The sequence below is a fragment of the Nelumbo lutea genome, chromosome 3 (assembly GCF_056320005.1).
Source record: "Nelumbo lutea isolate HS-2025 chromosome 3, American lotus-T2T, whole genome shotgun sequence".
In the NCBI taxonomy this organism is placed as follows: Eukaryota; Viridiplantae; Streptophyta; class Magnoliopsida; order Proteales; family Nelumbonaceae; genus Nelumbo; species Nelumbo lutea.
The window spans coordinates 32,702,587-32,721,982 of record NC_142686.1 but is presented as its reverse complement, the minus strand read 5'-3'; the positions used below and the strand labels follow the sequence as shown (position 1 = coordinate 32,721,982).

Here is a 19,396-nt window from a genome sequence, read left to right as displayed (position 1 = left end):
ATGTTGTCATATGATTGAGAATATGCTTTTATAGTTTTGTGCCATTTTTTCTTTTTGTTTTGAAGTATTAGTGACTTGTATGTGTATCATATCAGAATAGCAGGCCAATCATCATTAAATTCCTATTTGTTCTTTTAAGAAAATATATATATTTTTAAATATAATGTTTTTAGTAAATTTTCGGAATGTTTCTGATGATATTCTAATATTTTGAGTCATGGTTGTATAGTTAGTCAAAGAAATCTTCAGTATTGTTGACTTCTGTAGAGAACACTGATGTGGGTCCCACTGTGTTCGTATGACAGCACATGTAACCTTTGATTAGTTTGTCGATGTTAGTTGGTAGTTATCTTAGACAACTTGTTATCTCAGTTATTTATTTGTTTTATTTGCCATGTAAGCATTAAGGGAAATTCTGTCCTTTCCTACATTTAGTGAACATAAACTACAAATATTGAGAGAGTGGCGGCGGCAGATTCATTCGATCTGTCCCTCCTTTCAAAACCCTTGTGTACTTCTGCTTCTTCTCCTTTCTTCTCCCTCTTTCTTCTACTTTTCTCAATCCGAAATCTGTTGGAATTCAAGACTGACTGTAGTCTTGATCGACTACTTGGTATCAGAGCCTATCTAGGGTTTTTCATGTGAGTCTAGTCCAGCCGACCACATGAGAACTGTCTAGGGCTGGAAGCTTACAAAGGACTGTTCGTTGGCTGATTCTTGGAGGTTACCAGAAAAGTTTAGCAGCTGTTCGAAGACTTGTCGAGGCTTGTAGAGTGTTTTGGTAATCAGGAAGAATTAGATAAGGTTAGGGTTCTGGCCACGATTGAAGGTAGCGATCAGAGTTCTCTGGGTAAGTCTTTATTTTTCCCTTGAGATTGCTCTCAGTCAAGATAGGTTGGACCTATCTAGGAGGAGCGGCCGAACTCTCCTATTTTCTCTCAGAGGTGATCAGTTTTTTTAGGGTTTGTCATTAACCCTACGGCTAGACTTGATTGTGAATTCTTTTGGAAAGTGCGGCTGAGCACTGTTTATGTTCTCACAAAGATCTTCCTAACCCTACGATTAAAACCCTAATTCTGCTTCAGCACTACAGATTGCTTTCTAAGTGGGTTCCAGACCTGTTTTTGGTTTCCGAGCCTGTTTTGGGGGTGAGAACTGTTATCGGACTGCATATATTCTGGTTGCCGATTGGTTTCAGATCAGATCTGAACTGATTTCGTACAGATTTCTGATTGTGATCGATTGTTTAAGTGCTGTTTTCTATTGTAGTAACCCTGATAGTTCTTAACTACTGATTCTTGACCAAGAATGGAGTTCAAAAATCAGGGAGAAGGTGTTTTTGGGAACAACAGTTCTGGTAGTATGTCTGAGACTACGATTCAGATTACAACTGTGAGATTTGACGGATCCAATTACTTGGAATGGGTCCAATCAGCCATGATGGCTATTGGGGGAAGGGGAAAACTTAGCTACCTATTGGGAGATGTGAAAGAACCTTCCAAGGAGGACCCAATGTATACCAAGTGGGTTTAGGAGAACTACTTGGTTATGACATGGCTGTGCAACTCTATGTAGCTACATATCATCCGAAATTACTTGTGGGCAAAGACAACCAAGGAGATATGGGATGTCATGAAAGAGACCTACTCTCAACCTCTTAATGTTGCTAGAGCCTATGAACTGAAGTGTGAGGTGAATAATCTTAAACAAGGAGAGAAACCGGTGTCTGTTTATTTCTCTACGTTGAAATCCCTGTGGCATGAAATTGACCATCTGGAGATTCTTGAGTGGGAAAGTCCAAAAGATGCACAGACCCATATAAAGCAAGTCGAGACCAATAGGGTGTTTGAATTTTTGGCTGGCTTGAATTCAGATTATGACATTGTGAGACAACAGATACTGACAAGAGACAGTGTGACCCTCTCTCAAGCATACTCCCTGGTGCATAGTGAAGAGACCAGGAGGAAGGTTATGATGCAACCTCAGCCCTTTCCCCCAGCCCTGGCAGCAGTTCAACCTAAGTCTGGGGGTGATACAGAAAGGGACATGAATAAGGAAGATAAACGAGATCTGGTATGTGAACATTGCAAGAAACACAAGCATACGAAAGATACATGTTGGAAGCTCCACCCTCATTTAGTCCCAGCAAAACTAAAGAATAAAAGAGGTAATGCTTATATGGCTGTGAATACTGATTTTGCATCCTCATCAGGCACAAAAGGCACGCCCTTAGATACCTTAGCTGCTGTTCGGGCTGCCCTAATACAGTTGGAAAAGGAGGTTGGGAATTCAACTTAGTCATCTCAGTCACCATCAACCCCTTCCATATCTGCATTTGGTCATTCAGGTACTCGGGCCTCAATCTATTATGCTTCATCTCCAGGTAACACTGAACATTGTTGGGTAATAGACTCAGGTGCATCTGACCATATGACTAGCTTGCCATCATTGTTCACTACTTATCACTTATCTTTTGGTAGAGATAAAGTATCCATTGCTGATGGCTTTCTTGTTCCCATTTCTGGCAAGGGTGACATCAAGTTATTTGATACTATCTCTTTATCCTCAGTCTTGCATGTTCCTAAACTTGATACAATTTGCTTTTAGTTAGTAGTATTACAAAACATCAGAATTGTTTAGTAACCTTTTTCCCTGACCGATGTGTTTTTCAGGACTTGGAGACGAGGAAGGTGATTGGGACTGGCCGTGAGACGAATGGGATCTATCTGCTTGGAGAAAATTCTCATTGGAAAGAGCTAGTGGATAAGAAGTCTTTTGTTTCTCAGTTTGTGAGTCCGGTTATGCTTTGGCATAATCGATTAGGTCATTTATCTTTTCGGTCTTTGAAGAGTCTATTTCCTACTTTATTTGAGTCTGTTGAGATGTCAAATTTGAGATGTGAGAGTTGTGAGCTTGCCAAACATTGTAGAACATCTTATTCATTGAGTAATAAAAGAAGTAATAATTCTTTTGATATTGTGCATACCTATGTTTGGGGGCCATATCACGTTCCTTCTATGGGTGGGTACAGATATTTTCTATTGTTTGTTGATGACCATACCCGTTTTTCTTGGGTCTACCTTATGCGTTCTTGAGATGAGGTTCTCGCTCTGACCCAAAACTTTCATCAGATGATTTTAACCCAGTTTGGGGTCAAAATCAAAGTCCTCAGATCTGATAATGCAAAAGAATACTTTGCTAAGCCACTGGCCTCTTATTTACTTTATCATGGGGTTATTCACCAGAGCACTTGTCCTTATACACCACAATAGAATGGGGTTGTCGAGAGGAAGAATATGCATATTTTGGAGGTGGCTAGAAGCATCATGTTTACCTCCAATTGCCTATCCGTTTCTGGGGTGATGCTATCCTCATGGCAGCGTATCTCATTAATCGGGTTCCTTCCCGGGTTCTTGATATGAAGCCTCCGTTTACCCTTCTATACCCAGATGAGGAGTTGTTTACTGTTTCTCTTAAAACCTTTGGTTGTACTTGTTTTGTTCAGTTTCTTGGACCTCATCATTCCAAATTTGACCCTAAGGCCTCCAAATGCTTTTTTCTGGGTTATGCACAAACTCAAAAGGGTTATTGCTGCTATGATCCTGTTTCAGGGAGGAGATTTGTCTTGATGGATGTCACCTTCTTTGAGGAGGCACCCTATTATCCTAGGGTTTCTCCTCAGGGGGAGAGTAGTGAGAATTTGGGTCTTCTTCCTCAGGGGGAGCGCAATGAGAGTGGGGTTAACTCATTTGAGGTTGTTCCTTTACCCATTCCATCGAGTGATGAAGGCTGTAATGGTGAGGGTTGTTAGAGGGATCAGGAGTTGAAAGTCTATCACATGCGATGCAGGCAGGTTGATCTCGGTCATCGGCAGTCCAGGCCAGCTCCAGTTCCTTCTGCGGATCCAGGTCCAGGTACTACAGTCCCAGGGCTCACTGAGATACCTTCCACTATTGCTACTTCCCCTCCTTCAGATGACCTTGACCTCCCTATTGCGGTCTGTAAAGGGAAACGACGTTGCACCACTTCCACAACTTACTGCATTTCCTAGTTTCTATCCTATGATTGCCTGTCTTCTTCTTACTGGTCCTATCTCACTTTCGTTGCTGATATCCCTATCCCTAGATCAGTGCAAGAAGCCTTATCAGTTCCAGAGTGGAAAGATGCAATGAAAGTTGAGATGGATGCCCTTTTGAAAAATAATACTTGGGAGCTAGTTGACCTACCCAGAGGAAAGAAACTAGTTGGATGTAGATGGGTATTTACTGTGAAACATAATGCTGATGGCTCCATTGAAAGGTACAAAGCCCGGTTGGTTGCAAAAGGGTTTACTCAGACTTATGGTATAGACTACTTGGAGACTTTGGCTCCAATAGCAAAGATGACTACTATTCGAGTTCTATTAGCCCTTGCAGCAAGTTACTCTTGGCCCTTGTTCCAGATGGACGTTAAAAATGCCTTTCTGAATGGAGACTTATAGGAAGAGGTCTACATGCAGTTGTCCCTGCATTCTATGATACAGATATAGGTAAGAAGGTTTGTCGACTGAATAAGGCATCGTATGGATTAAAGCAATCCCCTAGAGCTTGGTTTGATAGATTCAGACTAGCCCTTGGAAAATTCAGCTATGTATAGGCCCAGTCAGATCATACACTGTTTGTTAAAAGAGTGAACTCTTCTTTGACCTTGCTTGCTGTATATGTGGATGATATTGTAGTGACAGGGAATAATAATAGTGAGATTGAGTCCCTCAAACAGCTCCTTCATCAAGAGTTTGAGATGAAAGATCTTGGTGCACTGCGATATTTTTTGGGTATTGAGGTTGCTAGATCTAAACAGGGGATCTTTATTTCTCAGAGGAAGTATGTTCTAGATCTGTTGGAGGAAACTGGAAAGTTAGGTGTCAAGCTTGCCGATACACCCATTGAACAGAATCACAAGATCAGTGCAGAGGGTGGAGAACCTCTCGAAGACAGAGTTATGTTCCAACGGTTGGTTGGAAAGGTCCTATATCTTTGCCTCACACGGCCGGACATCAGTTATGCAGTCAGTGTTGTCAGCCAGTACATGCATTCCCCTAGAACTACACATCTTCTTGTAGCTGAGAGAATATTAGCATACTTGAAGAGATGCCCAGGTAGAGGTGTACTGTTCAAGAACAATAATCACTTGAAGGCGGAGGTCTATACAGATGCTGATTGGGCTGGGAGTGTTGATGACAGGAGGTCTACTTCTGGATATTGTGCCCTTGTAGGAGGTAACCTTGTCTCTTGGAGGAGTAAGAAACAAAGTGTTGTTTTCCGCTCTAGTGCCGAAGCTGAATACAGGTCAATGGCTAATGGAGTGGTTGAAATCCTATGGCTGAAGTCACTACTTGAAGAGTTGGGTATTGATTATGAGAAGCCCTTGATATTGTATTGTGATAATCAGGTGGCTATTAATATAGCTCACAATCCGGTGCAGCATGACAGAACTAAACATATCGAAGTTGATCGACACTTTGTCAGAGAAAGGGTTTCATCACAAGAAGTGTGTTTCCCGTATATTACCTCCAACATGCAGCTCGCAGATCTTCTCACCAAGTCCGTTCCAAGGAAGAAGTTAGAGGCAGACCTATTCAAGTTGGGAATGACAAATATCTATTCCCAACTTGAGGGGAAGTGTAGAGAACAATGATGTGGGCCCCACTGTGTTCGTATGACAACACATGTAACCTTTGATTAGTTTGTCAGTGTTAGTTGGTAGTTATCTTAGACAGCTTGTTATCTCAGTTATTTATTTGTTTTATGTGCCATGTAAGCATTAAGAGCAATTCTGTCCTTTCCTACATTTAGTGAACATAAACTATAAATATTGAGAGAGTGGCGGCGGCAGATTCATTCGATCTGTCCCTCCTTTCAAAACCCTTGTGTACTTCTGCTGCTTCTCCTTTCTTCTCCCTCTTTCTTCTACTTTTCTCAATCCGAAATCTGTTGGAATTCAAGACTGACTGTAGTCTTGATCGACTACTACTTCAGCATTTTATCGGAGATATTAGGAGAAAAAAGATTATTGGAAAAAGATGTCTTACCTCCTAGCAAAATAGGTGGATTTTGGAGAAATGTTGCTAAATCTTGCCAATATTGCAAACCATGGCTAAGTCATGGTTTGCAATTTCGATATTGATGGATATTTCACCAAGAAGAGGTGGGGAATTTTGGGGATATTTTGCTCATTTCGCTAAGGTATTCGAAAAATCTAAAATTAGCGAAGGCAATTTTCTTAAAACATGGAATTAGTTCATAAACCTTTAAAGAATCATTATAATTATAACTATGCATTCAAGGCTTATAAAACCTTACCAAACAAAATAATGGTGATTTCTATGTTGGGAACTTTCTAATAATATTTTAAAATCTTAAAACTTAAATATATCAACTACATTTGAAATATCACTGACATATTAACAAAAATAGCGTAGATATAAGGAAAAAATTTTTTGGAAAAATTTGTATCGTCACCTAGAAATATAGGGTGATTTTGGAGAAATTTTGCAAAATCTCAGTGATATTGCAAAACATAGGTATAATCTATTGTCAAAAGAGGAGAAATTTAGTAGAGAGGGTTGGTGGGATTGAAACACATGGCACAGTGTGATCTTTAAAATAATACTCTTTTTTTGAGAATTCTGTACTCTTGATGCCAAGACTGAAAATTCCATTGGACCATAATATATCTTTATTATGGTGACTACCATGCTAGCCAAATCCAAGAAAAATTATCCTTTCTGTTGCCTGACAAGGTTCAAAAGGAGTGTTTTCAGATGTTAAAGAAATCAAAAGATCTTGTTGGTTCAATCTTTACTAGAAGAAGACTGGAGCATTTTTTGGAGGATCTGAGAGCTGAGGCAGATGTGTTAGACCTTGTGGAGAATTTAATGCTTATGTCTTCATGTGCTGTCTCTGATGATGAAAAAGCTGTGGGTCATGGTGGATTTAAATCTGTGTGGAAGAAAAAGAAATCTAAGAAATTTTAGGACTCTGCGAACCATGGTGTCACTATGTCTCAAGACTCTCAACTTGGCCCTGGTAAGATTTCTTCCCTCTTCTCAATGAACCTAGACATTTCACTAGGTCTCAACTTGATCCTGGTAAGAATTCTTCTCTCCCTTCTCATCTTGGCCCTGTTGAACCAAGACATGTCACTGAATATGAGTGTCCTTCAGGCAACTTGTCAACAAAGAAAAAAGTTGTTTCTTAACTTCCTAAGCTAGTAGCTCTAGAATTCAAATAATTGAGCATGTCACTGGTTTCAAAATGAAGCAGATGCCTTTTAATTATTTCGGGGTGCCAATAACAAAGCGTAGGGTGCAGGCTATGCACTTTGCTCATATCATTGAGAAAATTTATAAAAAGGTGGCTGGCTGGAAGGGCCACTTGCTTTCTCATGGGGGGAAGGTTACTTTGATTAATATTCCTGCTAGCATGTCCCATTTACTTGTTCCTGTTGCTGTTCCAAAGATTGTTTTGAAGAAAATAGAAAGCGTCTTCTCCAATATCCTTGGGTCTAGCTGTGAGGGGCATCACTAACACCATTTTGGTCTCTTGGACCCTAATTTCTGCTCCTTCTTAGGAGGGAAGGTTTCAACATGAGAAGCTTGCTGGATGTCAGCTGGTGCCTTAGTTTTAAAGCATGGACATCTTTATTTAGCCACTTGTGCTCCCAGCCCCACTAAGTTTTGGAGAAATGGCATGAAATTAAATGATAATATTATGAGTTGAATGAAGTGGTTGGTGGTAAAGGAAAAATCAGTTTTTTGGCTTGATAAATGGCTCGATTGTGGCCTTCTAGGACCGAAAATTTGGATATCTCCTTGCAGGTTCATGATGTTTTTATTGATCAAGGGGTTTTGCATCTTGATCAACTTGTGCCCCTGCTGGACCCTGACGTTGTTCACTGTATTAGCAGCTCAAACTTGTTCCTCTCTTCTAGAGATGACAAACCTGTTTGGCCTATCAATAGTGTTAGTCTTTTCCTGTTAAATCACTTGGAATTCTTTGAGAAGATCTTTTAATAGAGTTGATTGGCAGCATTGGATTTGGGATAAATGGTTACCAACTAAAATCAGCTTCTTTAGATGGAGAGTTTTTAAAAAAGAGGCTGCAAGTGGATTGGCATCCCCTTAGCTTCTAGGTGAAACTTCTGCCAGTAACCTCATGTTGAAAATATTAAGCGCTTATTACTTAAATATACCCTGTGGTTTCACTAAACTACTCAAATACACCCTATGGTTTCCAAAACTACTTTAGTATACCCTGTGGGGTGGCCCCACTTGACATAAATAGTCCTTCTGTTAGTGAAATGTTTTGAACTGTTTACATGTGATATCACGTGCATCTTATATGTTTTAAAATTTCAGTTTTTCCTCCTCTTTCGAGAATTCTCAAGAAATGACATGATACGATCCTGGACTGAAGTGACACAAACAGTTAGACATGTAGAAAGTGTAAGAATGGTTTGGAAACCTCCATCTTTCAATAAACCGAAGCTTAACTTTGACGATAGCTCATTGGGTAATCCAGGAAGGGCAGGAATAGGTGTTTTTAGAAACCATGGAGGAGTGGTGGTGGCATTATTTTAAGGACCAATTGGCTTTGGAGATTCAGTACAAGCTGAAGTGTTGGCTCTCTTACAAGGATTAAAACTTGTGGTAAAAGTTTGAGTAAGGGAATTAGAAGTGGAAGGAGATTCTCAATTAGTCATATCTTGGTCCAAGAATATCAGATCAGCTCCATGGAAATACAGACATGCTTTTAGGGAGATTGACACTTTGGCAAAGAGATTCAATTCCACTTTCGGGTGGATAAGAAGGTCTGCAAATGGAATGGCAGATGTATTGGCAAAAGAAAGATCTGACAGAGATGGCTTGTTTTGGCCTAAGTTGTAATCTGATGTTCTTTGGGATGCTAGGAACTTATCAGCCTTTTTGGGAATTCTTTGTAACTGTATTTTGATAAGCTACTGCTACAGCTTTCTTTAAATCTAAAAAAATAATCTCTTCTGCTGATAAAAAAAAATCAGTTTTGTCCCCACTCTGTTGTATCTCCATTGTCTTGCTTGGTGGCCGGAAAGCAGAGGAGGTGACCCAATCAGCACACAGCTGCAGCAATAAAGGTCAAGGCATGAGGGTTACAGTTTTGCAAACTGTATGACAGATGATGCTTGGATTGGATCTTGATTCTAAAGCATGAGTCTTGGCATTGAGAGAGCCAGAGCCTGGAGGTTAGTCTTGCGGATAAAATGTTGTTACAGCTGCAGCAAGGAAGCAATTCAATTCAAGGGGCTTGGTAAAAAGTGGCTAATAGAATTAGAGTTATGCAATTGGGAAAGAAATAAAGAGTTTGAAAGTTTCATGTGCGTAAATTGTTGAGTGCTTGAATATGTTTGATATATTATGTTTAGTTTTATTTTTACATTTTCAATTTGCATATGCTTTATGTGTTATGCTTATGCATTTTAATTTGATGCAAAAGGATTTCTACAACATTTAGTTTAAAATTTAAGTATGTGTGTTTTTTTAATTAACATTATTTTTAACATTTTTAGTATTTGTTTTTACATTTTTATGCATTATTTTGATTATTTTAAAATTTTGTACCTTGCTTTAGAAAGGTGCATGCCTTACGTTGTGCCTTGGGTGCAAAAAGCTCCTTGTGCTTTTAAAACACTGACCTGCTGAGTGCTGAAGCCATGGAGTCAGCCAATGCTTTTGTTACTGAAGAAGGTGATTGTTTGCAGGTCATATGTTTTAAGGAAGATCATGCTGTAACCCTCTGTTTTCAGATTATGCGGCTGAAACAGTTTTACTGTACACAGATGGCCCTCATATAGCAGCAAAAGAACCACCGAATCAATGGATTGTTGCCAAATTTATTTCTGAAAATGTGTAGTTGATTAGGAGTAAAGAATTTCAACACTCAATTGATGCAGACCAGGAAGACATAGCTCAAGCGTTAATCAACTTGGTTGATGTGAGTGTTTTGATATTGGGGTTCAGTCTGAATATTAGTCTATTGCAAATGGGTTCAATAGGCAGTTCAGCTCAACCAAAATCTGTTTTATGCAGAACTTCTTCACTGATACACTTTTGTATTGATAATGGTTATCCTGTTTTAGTACTGATAATAGGAGCCTGGCTGGGCAGAAATTGTTACCACTTTGAGTTGTTGGCTGTAAAAGTTCAGCACGTCACTTCAAGATAAACCAAATTTTTTGCACGTTGTCTGTAAAAATGATGTTTGGATTGGACACAGAATGGGAATTGGATTCACACCTCTATACAGATCATTTGCTTGAAATGGATTAATTTATTGTTCTCTTGGCAGTTTATGCAGATTGTTGTAGTGGGTTTGGATGTTTTAGTGCAAAGCCAGCTTCTACTGAGATTCTGAGAAGAAAAGAGAAAGCTTTGTTTCTGTAATCTGCACCTCAGAGTTAAGATTAGGCTTTGTTTATCACTGAGTTATTGCCATTGATTTTTGTATATGTTACTTATGTCTTTCTTTTCTGTTTTATCTTCCAGATTTTTCATGGTTCAAAGGAGGTTTTCAATTGCTTTGTAGCTTTGTATCTAATGAGTTGAAAGCATCTATTATGAAGCTTGAAGTTGGAAGGAACACTAAGAAGAAAAAATTGAGTGAGGCAGAGAGACTGAGTTGGACATTGTAGGTGACAAAGAATTCAGTGGAAGACGGGAGAGAAGAAGTGGAAGGAAGTAGAAGGGGAAAGTTTATTCTGATCTCAATGAATATACAGGACTGGGGAGTGCAAGGAAGAGAGTGGTAATAAAGGAGATGCTTAGGAAAGAAAATCCTGACATAGTCCTATTGCAGGAATCAAAGTTGGCAGAATTTGACAATGTAGATGGGCTAGAAGTTTGTGCAAGGCGAAAGGGATAAGTTGGGCTTGGGCCCCATCTTGGGGAGCTTCAGGAGGTATAATTACTCTTTGGAAAACAGAGGTGGTGGAGGGAGGTATAATTAATTGGTAAATTCACTGTCTTTATTAAGTTTCAACAAATTTAGGATGGTTGTGAGTGGGTGCTAACCAATATTTATGGACCTAATGGGTAGAGAAAGGAATGAAATGTGGGAAGAACTTAGTGATATTAGAGGATTGTGGTAGGGACCATGGTGTATTGGTGGGGACTTCAATATAGTTAGATTCACTAAGGAGACAAATAATCCGAGGCAAAGGATCACTACAAGCATGAGGAGGTTTAATCACTTCATCAATTCCTTTGAGCTCAAGGATTTGCGTCTCCTCCAATAATAACTTCACTTGGTCTAATGTCCAATCTACCTTTTTTTCCTCCAGCCCTTATAAATTTCTCTTTTTGGTGGACTGGGAGGAGCATTGGGGTGGGTTATCCTCTAGGACTTTACCTAGGGTAACCTTGGATCACTGGCCAATTTCCCTATTTATGGAGAAGTTGAGAAGTCTAGGTCCCGCCCCTTTCAGATTTGAAAACAAGTGGCTAAATGACCTGGGTTTTTATCAAAATGTGAGGGGGTGGTGGGAAGGAGAAAGGCCTAGGGTGAATTGGAAAGGAAGATTTTTCCATAGGAAGCTAAAGGCCTTGAAGACTAAGATCAAGGATTGGAATTTAGAGCAGTTTGGGAGACTTGAAGCAAGAAATCAGGAGGTAGTGTATCAAATTGAAGGGGTGGACTCTAAGGAAATTTGGGGCTTCTTGGAGGGAAGTGATAGAGAATTAAGGTGGGCCTTGAAGGGACAGTTGGAAGACATTTTGTTGAAAGAGGAGATTAGTTGGAGGAAAAAATCAAGGGTAAAATGGTTTCATGAGGGCAACAAGAATACATGATTCCTTCATGTAATGGTCAATGCTAGGAGAAGGAAGAACTTTATTTCTAAATTGGAGATAGGGGGTGCAGTCATCACTGTACAGGGTGAGATTGCACAAGCCTTTGTGGAGCATTTTAAGTTGATCTATAGAAGGCCTCTAGTTGAAACCTTGTGGATTGAGGGTTTGGATTGGCATACATGTTAGGAGACCAAAAAGTTTGGTTGGAATGACCTTTCGAGGTGGAGGAGATTAGGAGAGCAGTGTTTTGCTATGGGTAGAGCCAAAGCTCTAGGGCCAGATGGGTTTACTATGGCATTCTATCAAGACTGTTGTGATGTGTTAAAAGATGATTTGTTGGAGGTTTTTGGGGAGTTAACCATCCCAAAGATTTACTGCTTTGAACCAGGGATGAATTCTACATTTATTGCTTTGAACCTCAAAAACAGTGAAGCTAACCATCCCAAAGATTTCAGACCTATTGGCATGGGGAAGAGCTTGTATAAAATCTTAGTGTAAGTCTTATCTAAGGATTTAGGAATTTCTCCCCTCCTTGGTGGCTCTCAACCAATGGGCCTTTGTGCAAAATAGGCAAATCCCAGATCGGATTTTAATTGCCAATGAGTTTGTTGAGGACTTGAGGAGATCTAGGAAGAAGGGTATGCTTTGCAAATTGGATTTGGAAAAAGCTATGATTTTATTTAGTTGATTGGACATTTTGAATTGAGGTTATGAGTCGTTGTAGATTTGGAGAGAGATGGTGCAAGTGGATACGGGGATGTTTAAGTACTCGCCACTATTTAGTATTAGTAAATGGCACAGTGGTAGATTTCTTTCCAGCCAAGCATAGGATAAGACAAGGAGATCCCCTTTCCTCTTTCTATGCACACTTATAGTGGATGTTTTGAGTTAAATCCTATTGAGGGCAGATTTGAGAAGGCTAGTGTGAGGTTGGAGCATGGGGAGAGAAGATGTACCCATTACCCATTTACAATTTGCAGATGATACTATTCTTTTTTTGTGAAGGAGATGATCTAGAATGGGTAAGGAAGCTAAAGCTTTTGGTGCAGCTGTTTGAAGGGATGTCAAATTTAAGGATAGATTTTGAAAAGTGCTGTTTAGCTAGGATAAATATGGGGTGTTGGTAGAATGTGCATATATTTTAGGTTGCAGTGTTTTGTCATGGCCTTTGACCTATTTTGGGTTATCCCTTGGACCAAATCCAAAAGAGGTGGGCTTTTGGAATCCAGTGTTAGAAAGGTTCTCTAGAAAGTTGGCCAGTTGGAAGAAAGGATATTTGTCTCTAAGTGGCAGAATTACTTTCATCAAATCGACACTAGCTAACTTATCTGTCTAGTACTTGTCAGTTTTTAAGATTCCAGCAAGTGTGAGCAAGAAGTTGGAGGTGATGGTGAGGGATTTTCTGTGGGAGCCAGGGGAAGAAAAGAGAGATCACAGGATAAGCTGGGATGTTGTGTGTAGAGATAATAAAGCAGGAGGGTTTGGGTTTAGGGAATGTAACAGCTTTTTTAGGGAAGTGGCTTTGAAGATTGATTGCCTTAGGATAGGGACAAACTGTGGACAGAGGTGGTAAGGACAATGGATGTGATGCTGGTGAAATGCCTAGGGCAAACCGAACCGCACCTTGGAAGGCCATTAGTGCATTTTACCTCTGTTTCCTTTATCAGATACAACCTTTGTAATGGTAACAATGTTAAATTTAAATGGCTGACTAAGGACATTGAAGTTCAATGCAAATGGGTAAAGAGAAGTGCAAATTCATTTGCAGATGGCTTAGCCAGGCAAGGGGTGAATAGGAGTTCTGTTTTTTGGGCTCATTGTAATTGTTCTTATTATTTTGATGTTTGACTGTTCTGGGGATCTAAGATATTTTAGCTCCTCTCCTCTGTAATTTTATTCTTAATTAATGAATCTTCTGTCTTTGATAAAAAAAATCTAAGTTCCTTGTTCCATCTCCATTTTCAAATAATGGGGTTAGGATTTGGGTTTCCAGAGGGGTATTAGAGACTCTGAGCTTCAGTGTGTACTTAGCCTATTACAATTATTGGAAGGAGTCTTCCTAGAACCTCTAGGACCTGATAGCCGAATGTGGACCTGTACCCCATTTGGGTCTTTCTCATGTACCTCCTTCAAAACCTTGTTACAACCCTCCACTAGTGAGTCTGCCTCCTTTTCTAGTGAAAGAGGTGTGATGCAAAGCTATTCCACCAAGGATTGCTGCCTTTTGTTGGGAAGTTGAACATGGAAAGGTTAACACCCTTGATCTACTTTAAAGAAAGCAGTTGAATTGGTGTTTATCCCCTCATTGGTGTGTGTTGTGTAAGGCTGATGGTGAGGGTTGCTTTCACCTTTTTTATTTCTTGTTCCTTTATTACTTCTATTTAGGATTGGTGCTTTTCTCTCTTTGGGTGCAGGCAGAATCCTCTGGCGGATGTTCAAAGCCCATTTGATATAACTATGTTTGGCTGGTCAACAAAAGTGAAAACTTAATGTGGAGATGCATAAGAGCTGCTGTTCTGTGGACAGTTTGGGAGGAAAGGAGTGCAAGATTTTTTTTTAAGAAAAAGAAAGATATAAAGATGGCATCATTGAAAGAATTGAGATAAAAGTGGTGCATTGGCTGAAGCCCTTGGCAGCCTTCTCTCATGTGTCAACTGATTTACTAAGAAGTTGGAAGGAAGTGGTGGACTCTGGTCATCAATCATCTTTGATCTCCACCGATTAGAGGATTTGTTAAGCTTAATTTTGATGGTAGTAGTTTGTGGAATCCTGGACCATCATGTATTGGAGGTGTATTTAGAGACGAGGAAGGCAAAATCTTTGCTATGTTCTATGGGCCAGTTGGGGAGGGAGACTCCCTGAGAGCAGAAGTGTTCGAAGTAGTGGAAGGTATTCGAAGGGCAAAGTTGATGAACATTCACAAGCTATTTGTGGAGGGAGATTCAAAATTGGTAATTAGCTGGTTACAAGATGGGGGGGGGGGATGAAAATGTGGCTCTTCAATAATGAGAGGAACTAAATTAGGTGAGTAACCAGAGAGATGGATTTTTTTTGGGGGAGATATTCTCTGTTCCAGGCACAATTATAAGGGAATTAGATTTGTTCATGGAGAGATAAGAGGTTTTATCACTCAAAGACTTTGTCTGCATTTTTATGTGCTATACATTTTCTTCATATTTTAATTAATAAAATGTTTGAGTTATTGATAAAAAAGTGCATATTTTGAAAATTCTGTTTATCTCAATGGTTAAATGCTTTAATGAGGTATAGCTAAATAGATTTGGAAACTACAGGGTATATTTAACTAGTTTAGTGAAAGCATTGGGTATATTTAAGTGATCAACCCAAATATTTTTCATCTGCTAAATATTGGATGACTTGCTTGCAAGTTATGGACTCATTTCAGCAGGGACTTCGGAGTTGATTTTGTTGAAGCTGACTCAATAGTCAATATAGAGGAGGTTACACAAATGGCAGCATGTGGCCAATTCTGCCAAGAACCAATGGAAGGAGTGAAGTCAGAGAAGGATGGAAGGGTGTTTTAAATGCTCTTAGCATTTGTAGGTGGAGCGTTGGCTTAATGAACTAAAGCAGCCTACTGATTTTTCCAAGGGGATGAGTCATGCTCATTTGATTTCTTTGCAGGCGCTGGTTCTGCTGGTAACTTGGGATAAAATGAAGCAATAAACAGCTGTTTTTGTACATCCTGCCAAGTTAGGCTTCTTCATGCTGAATCTAGATCATGCCTATTGGGGCAATCCAGGACCTTGTGGAGGAGAGGAGGTGAGGTATTACCTTGTGACTTATGATACTTATAACGTTGTTGGATCCTTTGTGAAGTTCTATGGTGTTCAAAAATAATCTTTTTGCTAGGCAATGGCTTTATTGGACGGCATTAACCCTGCTAAGGCTCTTGAACTACACAATATTGAAGTTATCGCTGATTCTCAGGTTTTGTGTAGAACTGCTGATGATGAGTTAGAACCTCCATGCCCTGCTAAGGCTCTTGAACTACACAATATTGAAGTTATCACTGATTCTCAGGTTTTGTGTAGAACTGCTGATGATGAGTTAGAACCTCCATGGTCTCTTTGGCTTTATTGGATGGCACTAACCCTGCTAAGGCTCTTGAACTAAACAATATTGAAGTTATCGCTGATTCTCAGGTTTTGTGTAGAACTACTGATGATGAGTTAGAACCTCCATGGTCTCTTTGGGATTGAAAGCAGCAGTTGACAACCTATAAGGAGATCCTTAATGTTGCAGACCGTCATAATTTGAGGAAAGGGAACCGAATATTAGACAGGCTCGCCAATGAAGTAGTCAACACTATGCCTCAAGTTTTTTGATTCTTATGTGGAAGTCCTGGACAATATTCAAGCTTTGTATATAGAGGATGCATGAGGATTTCCTTTTCATCGCATCAGATAGCTCTTTCTTTTTGTGGGTTTGAAATCGATTTTGGTATACTTGTATATATCATATAATGTTGGTTGCCAATCTCTGTGTATAGGTTTTCTTAGGGGTAGGGTTTTTACATCCCTCTTCTTAGGCCTTTTTTCCCATGGTGGCTGATCCTCTATTGAGAGTTAAGTTTGAAGTTAAAAAAAAAGAATTGTTCTCAATTCTTTTGAGGCTTTTTTGTTGCACTTGTTATGTTCATCTTTTTGGTTATCTAAGGTCAAAGTTTGTTACTGAGGCTGTTAAATGTTTTTATTATGTAAAAAGTCAAAAGGGTTTTGCTGTTCTCTTCCTGCAATTGGGGGATTGTTTTGTGTCTATGGTTGTTGCTTTCTTTGATTCTATTTTATATTTTTCCTCATTTGACTTGTCATACAGATATATTTTTTGAAATGCTGGTGAGTATATCCCATTTCTAAGTTTCTATCGGAGTATGATGCTGTGAATGGCCATATTCCTTTTGTTGGAACATTTCATTAACGCTGGCTGAGTTATTTCTTAATGCAGATATAATAGCCAAAAAGGGGAGTGATGCGTGGTGGTACATGACAGTGGAAGAGCTACTTCCAGATAAATATCGCAGTATGGCATCGGAATATCAAAAGGGCACTGATACGATGGATGTGTGGTTTGACTCAGGTATTTATATATGAAATAATTACTAGTCTCTGATTTTGCTTGTAGATCTGCTGATTTTAGTGTCCTTTTGATTTCCTCCTTAACAAGCATTGAGTAGGCATTTTTCTTTTATGAAGCACTATTAACATTAAACTTGATTGGGGGGGGGGCATTTGTCTTTAGACAATTACATCTTTGCTATTTTCTAGGTATGCCAGCTTATTAGTAAATGTGCACCCAAACTACCACTCTATAAAACAAGAATTACACATTTCAGTGGACATATAATAGTTAATAATTTTTATGCAGGGGAATGTTGGCATTTAGGATTAAGTAGAAATAATTCTAGGAATGGGAAGTTCAGGGGTGAAGCATGAAAAACAGCTGGCCAAACTGTGCGATGGTATCACTGAGTTAGGACATAAGCAATACGAAATTCTAAGATGAATCACAGCTTTTTGGGTTATTCTAGTACTCTAGGCGGAGGTCTTGGATGTGATTGGAAGTTTTTCTGCTTTTATTACATCCAAAGTGTAGTGGTACTGGTTGTATTACTATGCCCTTTAAACAACCTATTGTTCCTCTCCTCCTAGATTGACAATAGAAATGCCCCTCTTGTTGCTCTCCACATCAACTTTCCTCTTCTTAGGCATAGGTATAAAACCTGGGCTGAAGAGATCCTATTTGTAGCCAAAAGTAGAGTGGAAGTACATCCAGACGTTAGAAATAAATGAATCGGAGATTAGTAGATAGGGAAGTCTCACCTTTATAATTTCATTTTGGGAAGATGATGTCAATATGGAAGGGCGATGAAGATAATGGTGAATTAGGCAGTCCCCTGTTGAATCTCTATTTGTCCTTATTTTTATGAATGTGCAATGAAATCTAATGCATATATCTATTACAAGTTGGCAACAATTCAATAGCATAATCATGGTTTGCAATTTCAACAGTGGACATTTCATCAACTAGAGATGGGAGAATTTTTTGGGATAGTTCACTAATTTTTCTATGATATTTGTAAAATCTAAAAAAAAGGCAATTTTGTAAAAATTTGAAATTAGTTAATAAAACTTCAAGGAGTTGTTAGAAGCACAATTATGCATTAAGGCTTGAAAAACCATAGCAAACAACTATAAAAATCAAATAAGAGTAGATTAAGAGAACTAAATAGGTATCTTTCTCTTTGTGTTGCTTTATGTCTGTTAGCTATCTTTTCATTTTGTATGTCATTTTTTTCCATTTTAGCCTTTTGCTTTTTGGCTACTATACGTTTTAACCAGATTGAGAATCCTCTTTTGTTGTATGCCTTTTTTTTTTTTTTCTTTTGATATATACTGACCTAGTAAGTGTATTATATCAAAATAGTAATCAATCTTCCAATCACCAAATCCCCAAAATTATGAAGATTTTTGTGATATATCAGAAAATTCCAAAGTATTGTAAAAATTTAAACCTTGAATGTATAGTCTATCAATGAAATCTAAAATATAGCCAACTTATCAAAAACATGTTGGCGATATTAGGAAATTTTTATTTTTTGGAAAATTTCATGTGGCCATCTAGCAAAATAAGGAGATTTTGAAGAAATTTCTGTGTATCTCACCGATATTGCAAACCATCAGAATAACATTGGTAACTAGATTGTAACCTCTATGCCACCTTCTGATAACTTTGTTCAACCTCTACATTACGAGTCCATAATTGAGGGATGTGTAATAATTAAAGCATGGATGCATTACTGTTTTGAATACTTTTTGAGATTCTCCGTTTGCTGAAGCTCATTTTGTACAACCTTATTATTCATATATTTAGAAATATTTTTTGTGTTTTGTTGTTCTTTTACTCTAAATTTGCATTACTTGTCTGGAAGCCTTAAGGCTGTGTTTGGTTTGAATGAAAAGGTTGGGAAATGTAGGGAAACCTGTACAATTGAGGCTGTGTTTGGTTTGTACAGGTTTCCCTACTTCCCTTCCTTTCTCTACCTTTTTCTTTCAAATCAAAACAGCCTAATCTGATAAATTCAGCTTCTATTCCATGATTGCAGTTGCGTTTTGTCGTTTCTGCATAGCTTGACAGTCATGTAAATATGGTTCTTTCTTGCATCTGATATCATTCAAGTCCTTTATTTTTTGTTTTAGGCTCTTCTTGGGCTGCTGTACTGGCAAAAAGAGACGGTCTTAGCTGCCCTGCAGATTTATATCTTGAAGGTACAGATCAGCATCGTGGATGGTTTCAAAGTTCTTTGTTAACAAGTATTGCAACAAGAGGTAATGGGCATTTCTAATGTCTTTAACATCTCCAATAATTTTGAGATTTGACATTCTTGAACATGCCTTCAACAACTTTGTAATCTGCGAATGTTAGCAATTATAGGCAAAAGAAGAATTCCTATTTCATTTGTGACCTTTTATTTCCTTGATGTTTTGGTTAGATTCATTTTTACTTTTATGT

At 38.7% G+C, this 19,396-nt stretch overlaps 1 protein-coding gene across 1 annotated transcript in view; it reads left to right on the top strand.

Annotated features, from left to right (window-relative positions):
- The window catches only part of OVA2 (tRNA synthetase class I (I, L, M and V) family protein), an 84,264-nt gene that overhangs the window by 40,767 nt on the left and 24,101 nt on the right, over positions 1 to 19,396 (top strand). The window contains exons 14-15 of the mRNA XM_088981463.1: positions 16,832 to 16,963; positions 19,084 to 19,212. Coding sequence (XP_088837589.1) covers positions 16,832 to 16,963; positions 19,084 to 19,212 — 261 coding nt within the window. The remainder of the gene's footprint in view (positions 1 to 16,831; positions 16,964 to 19,083; positions 19,213 to 19,396) is intronic.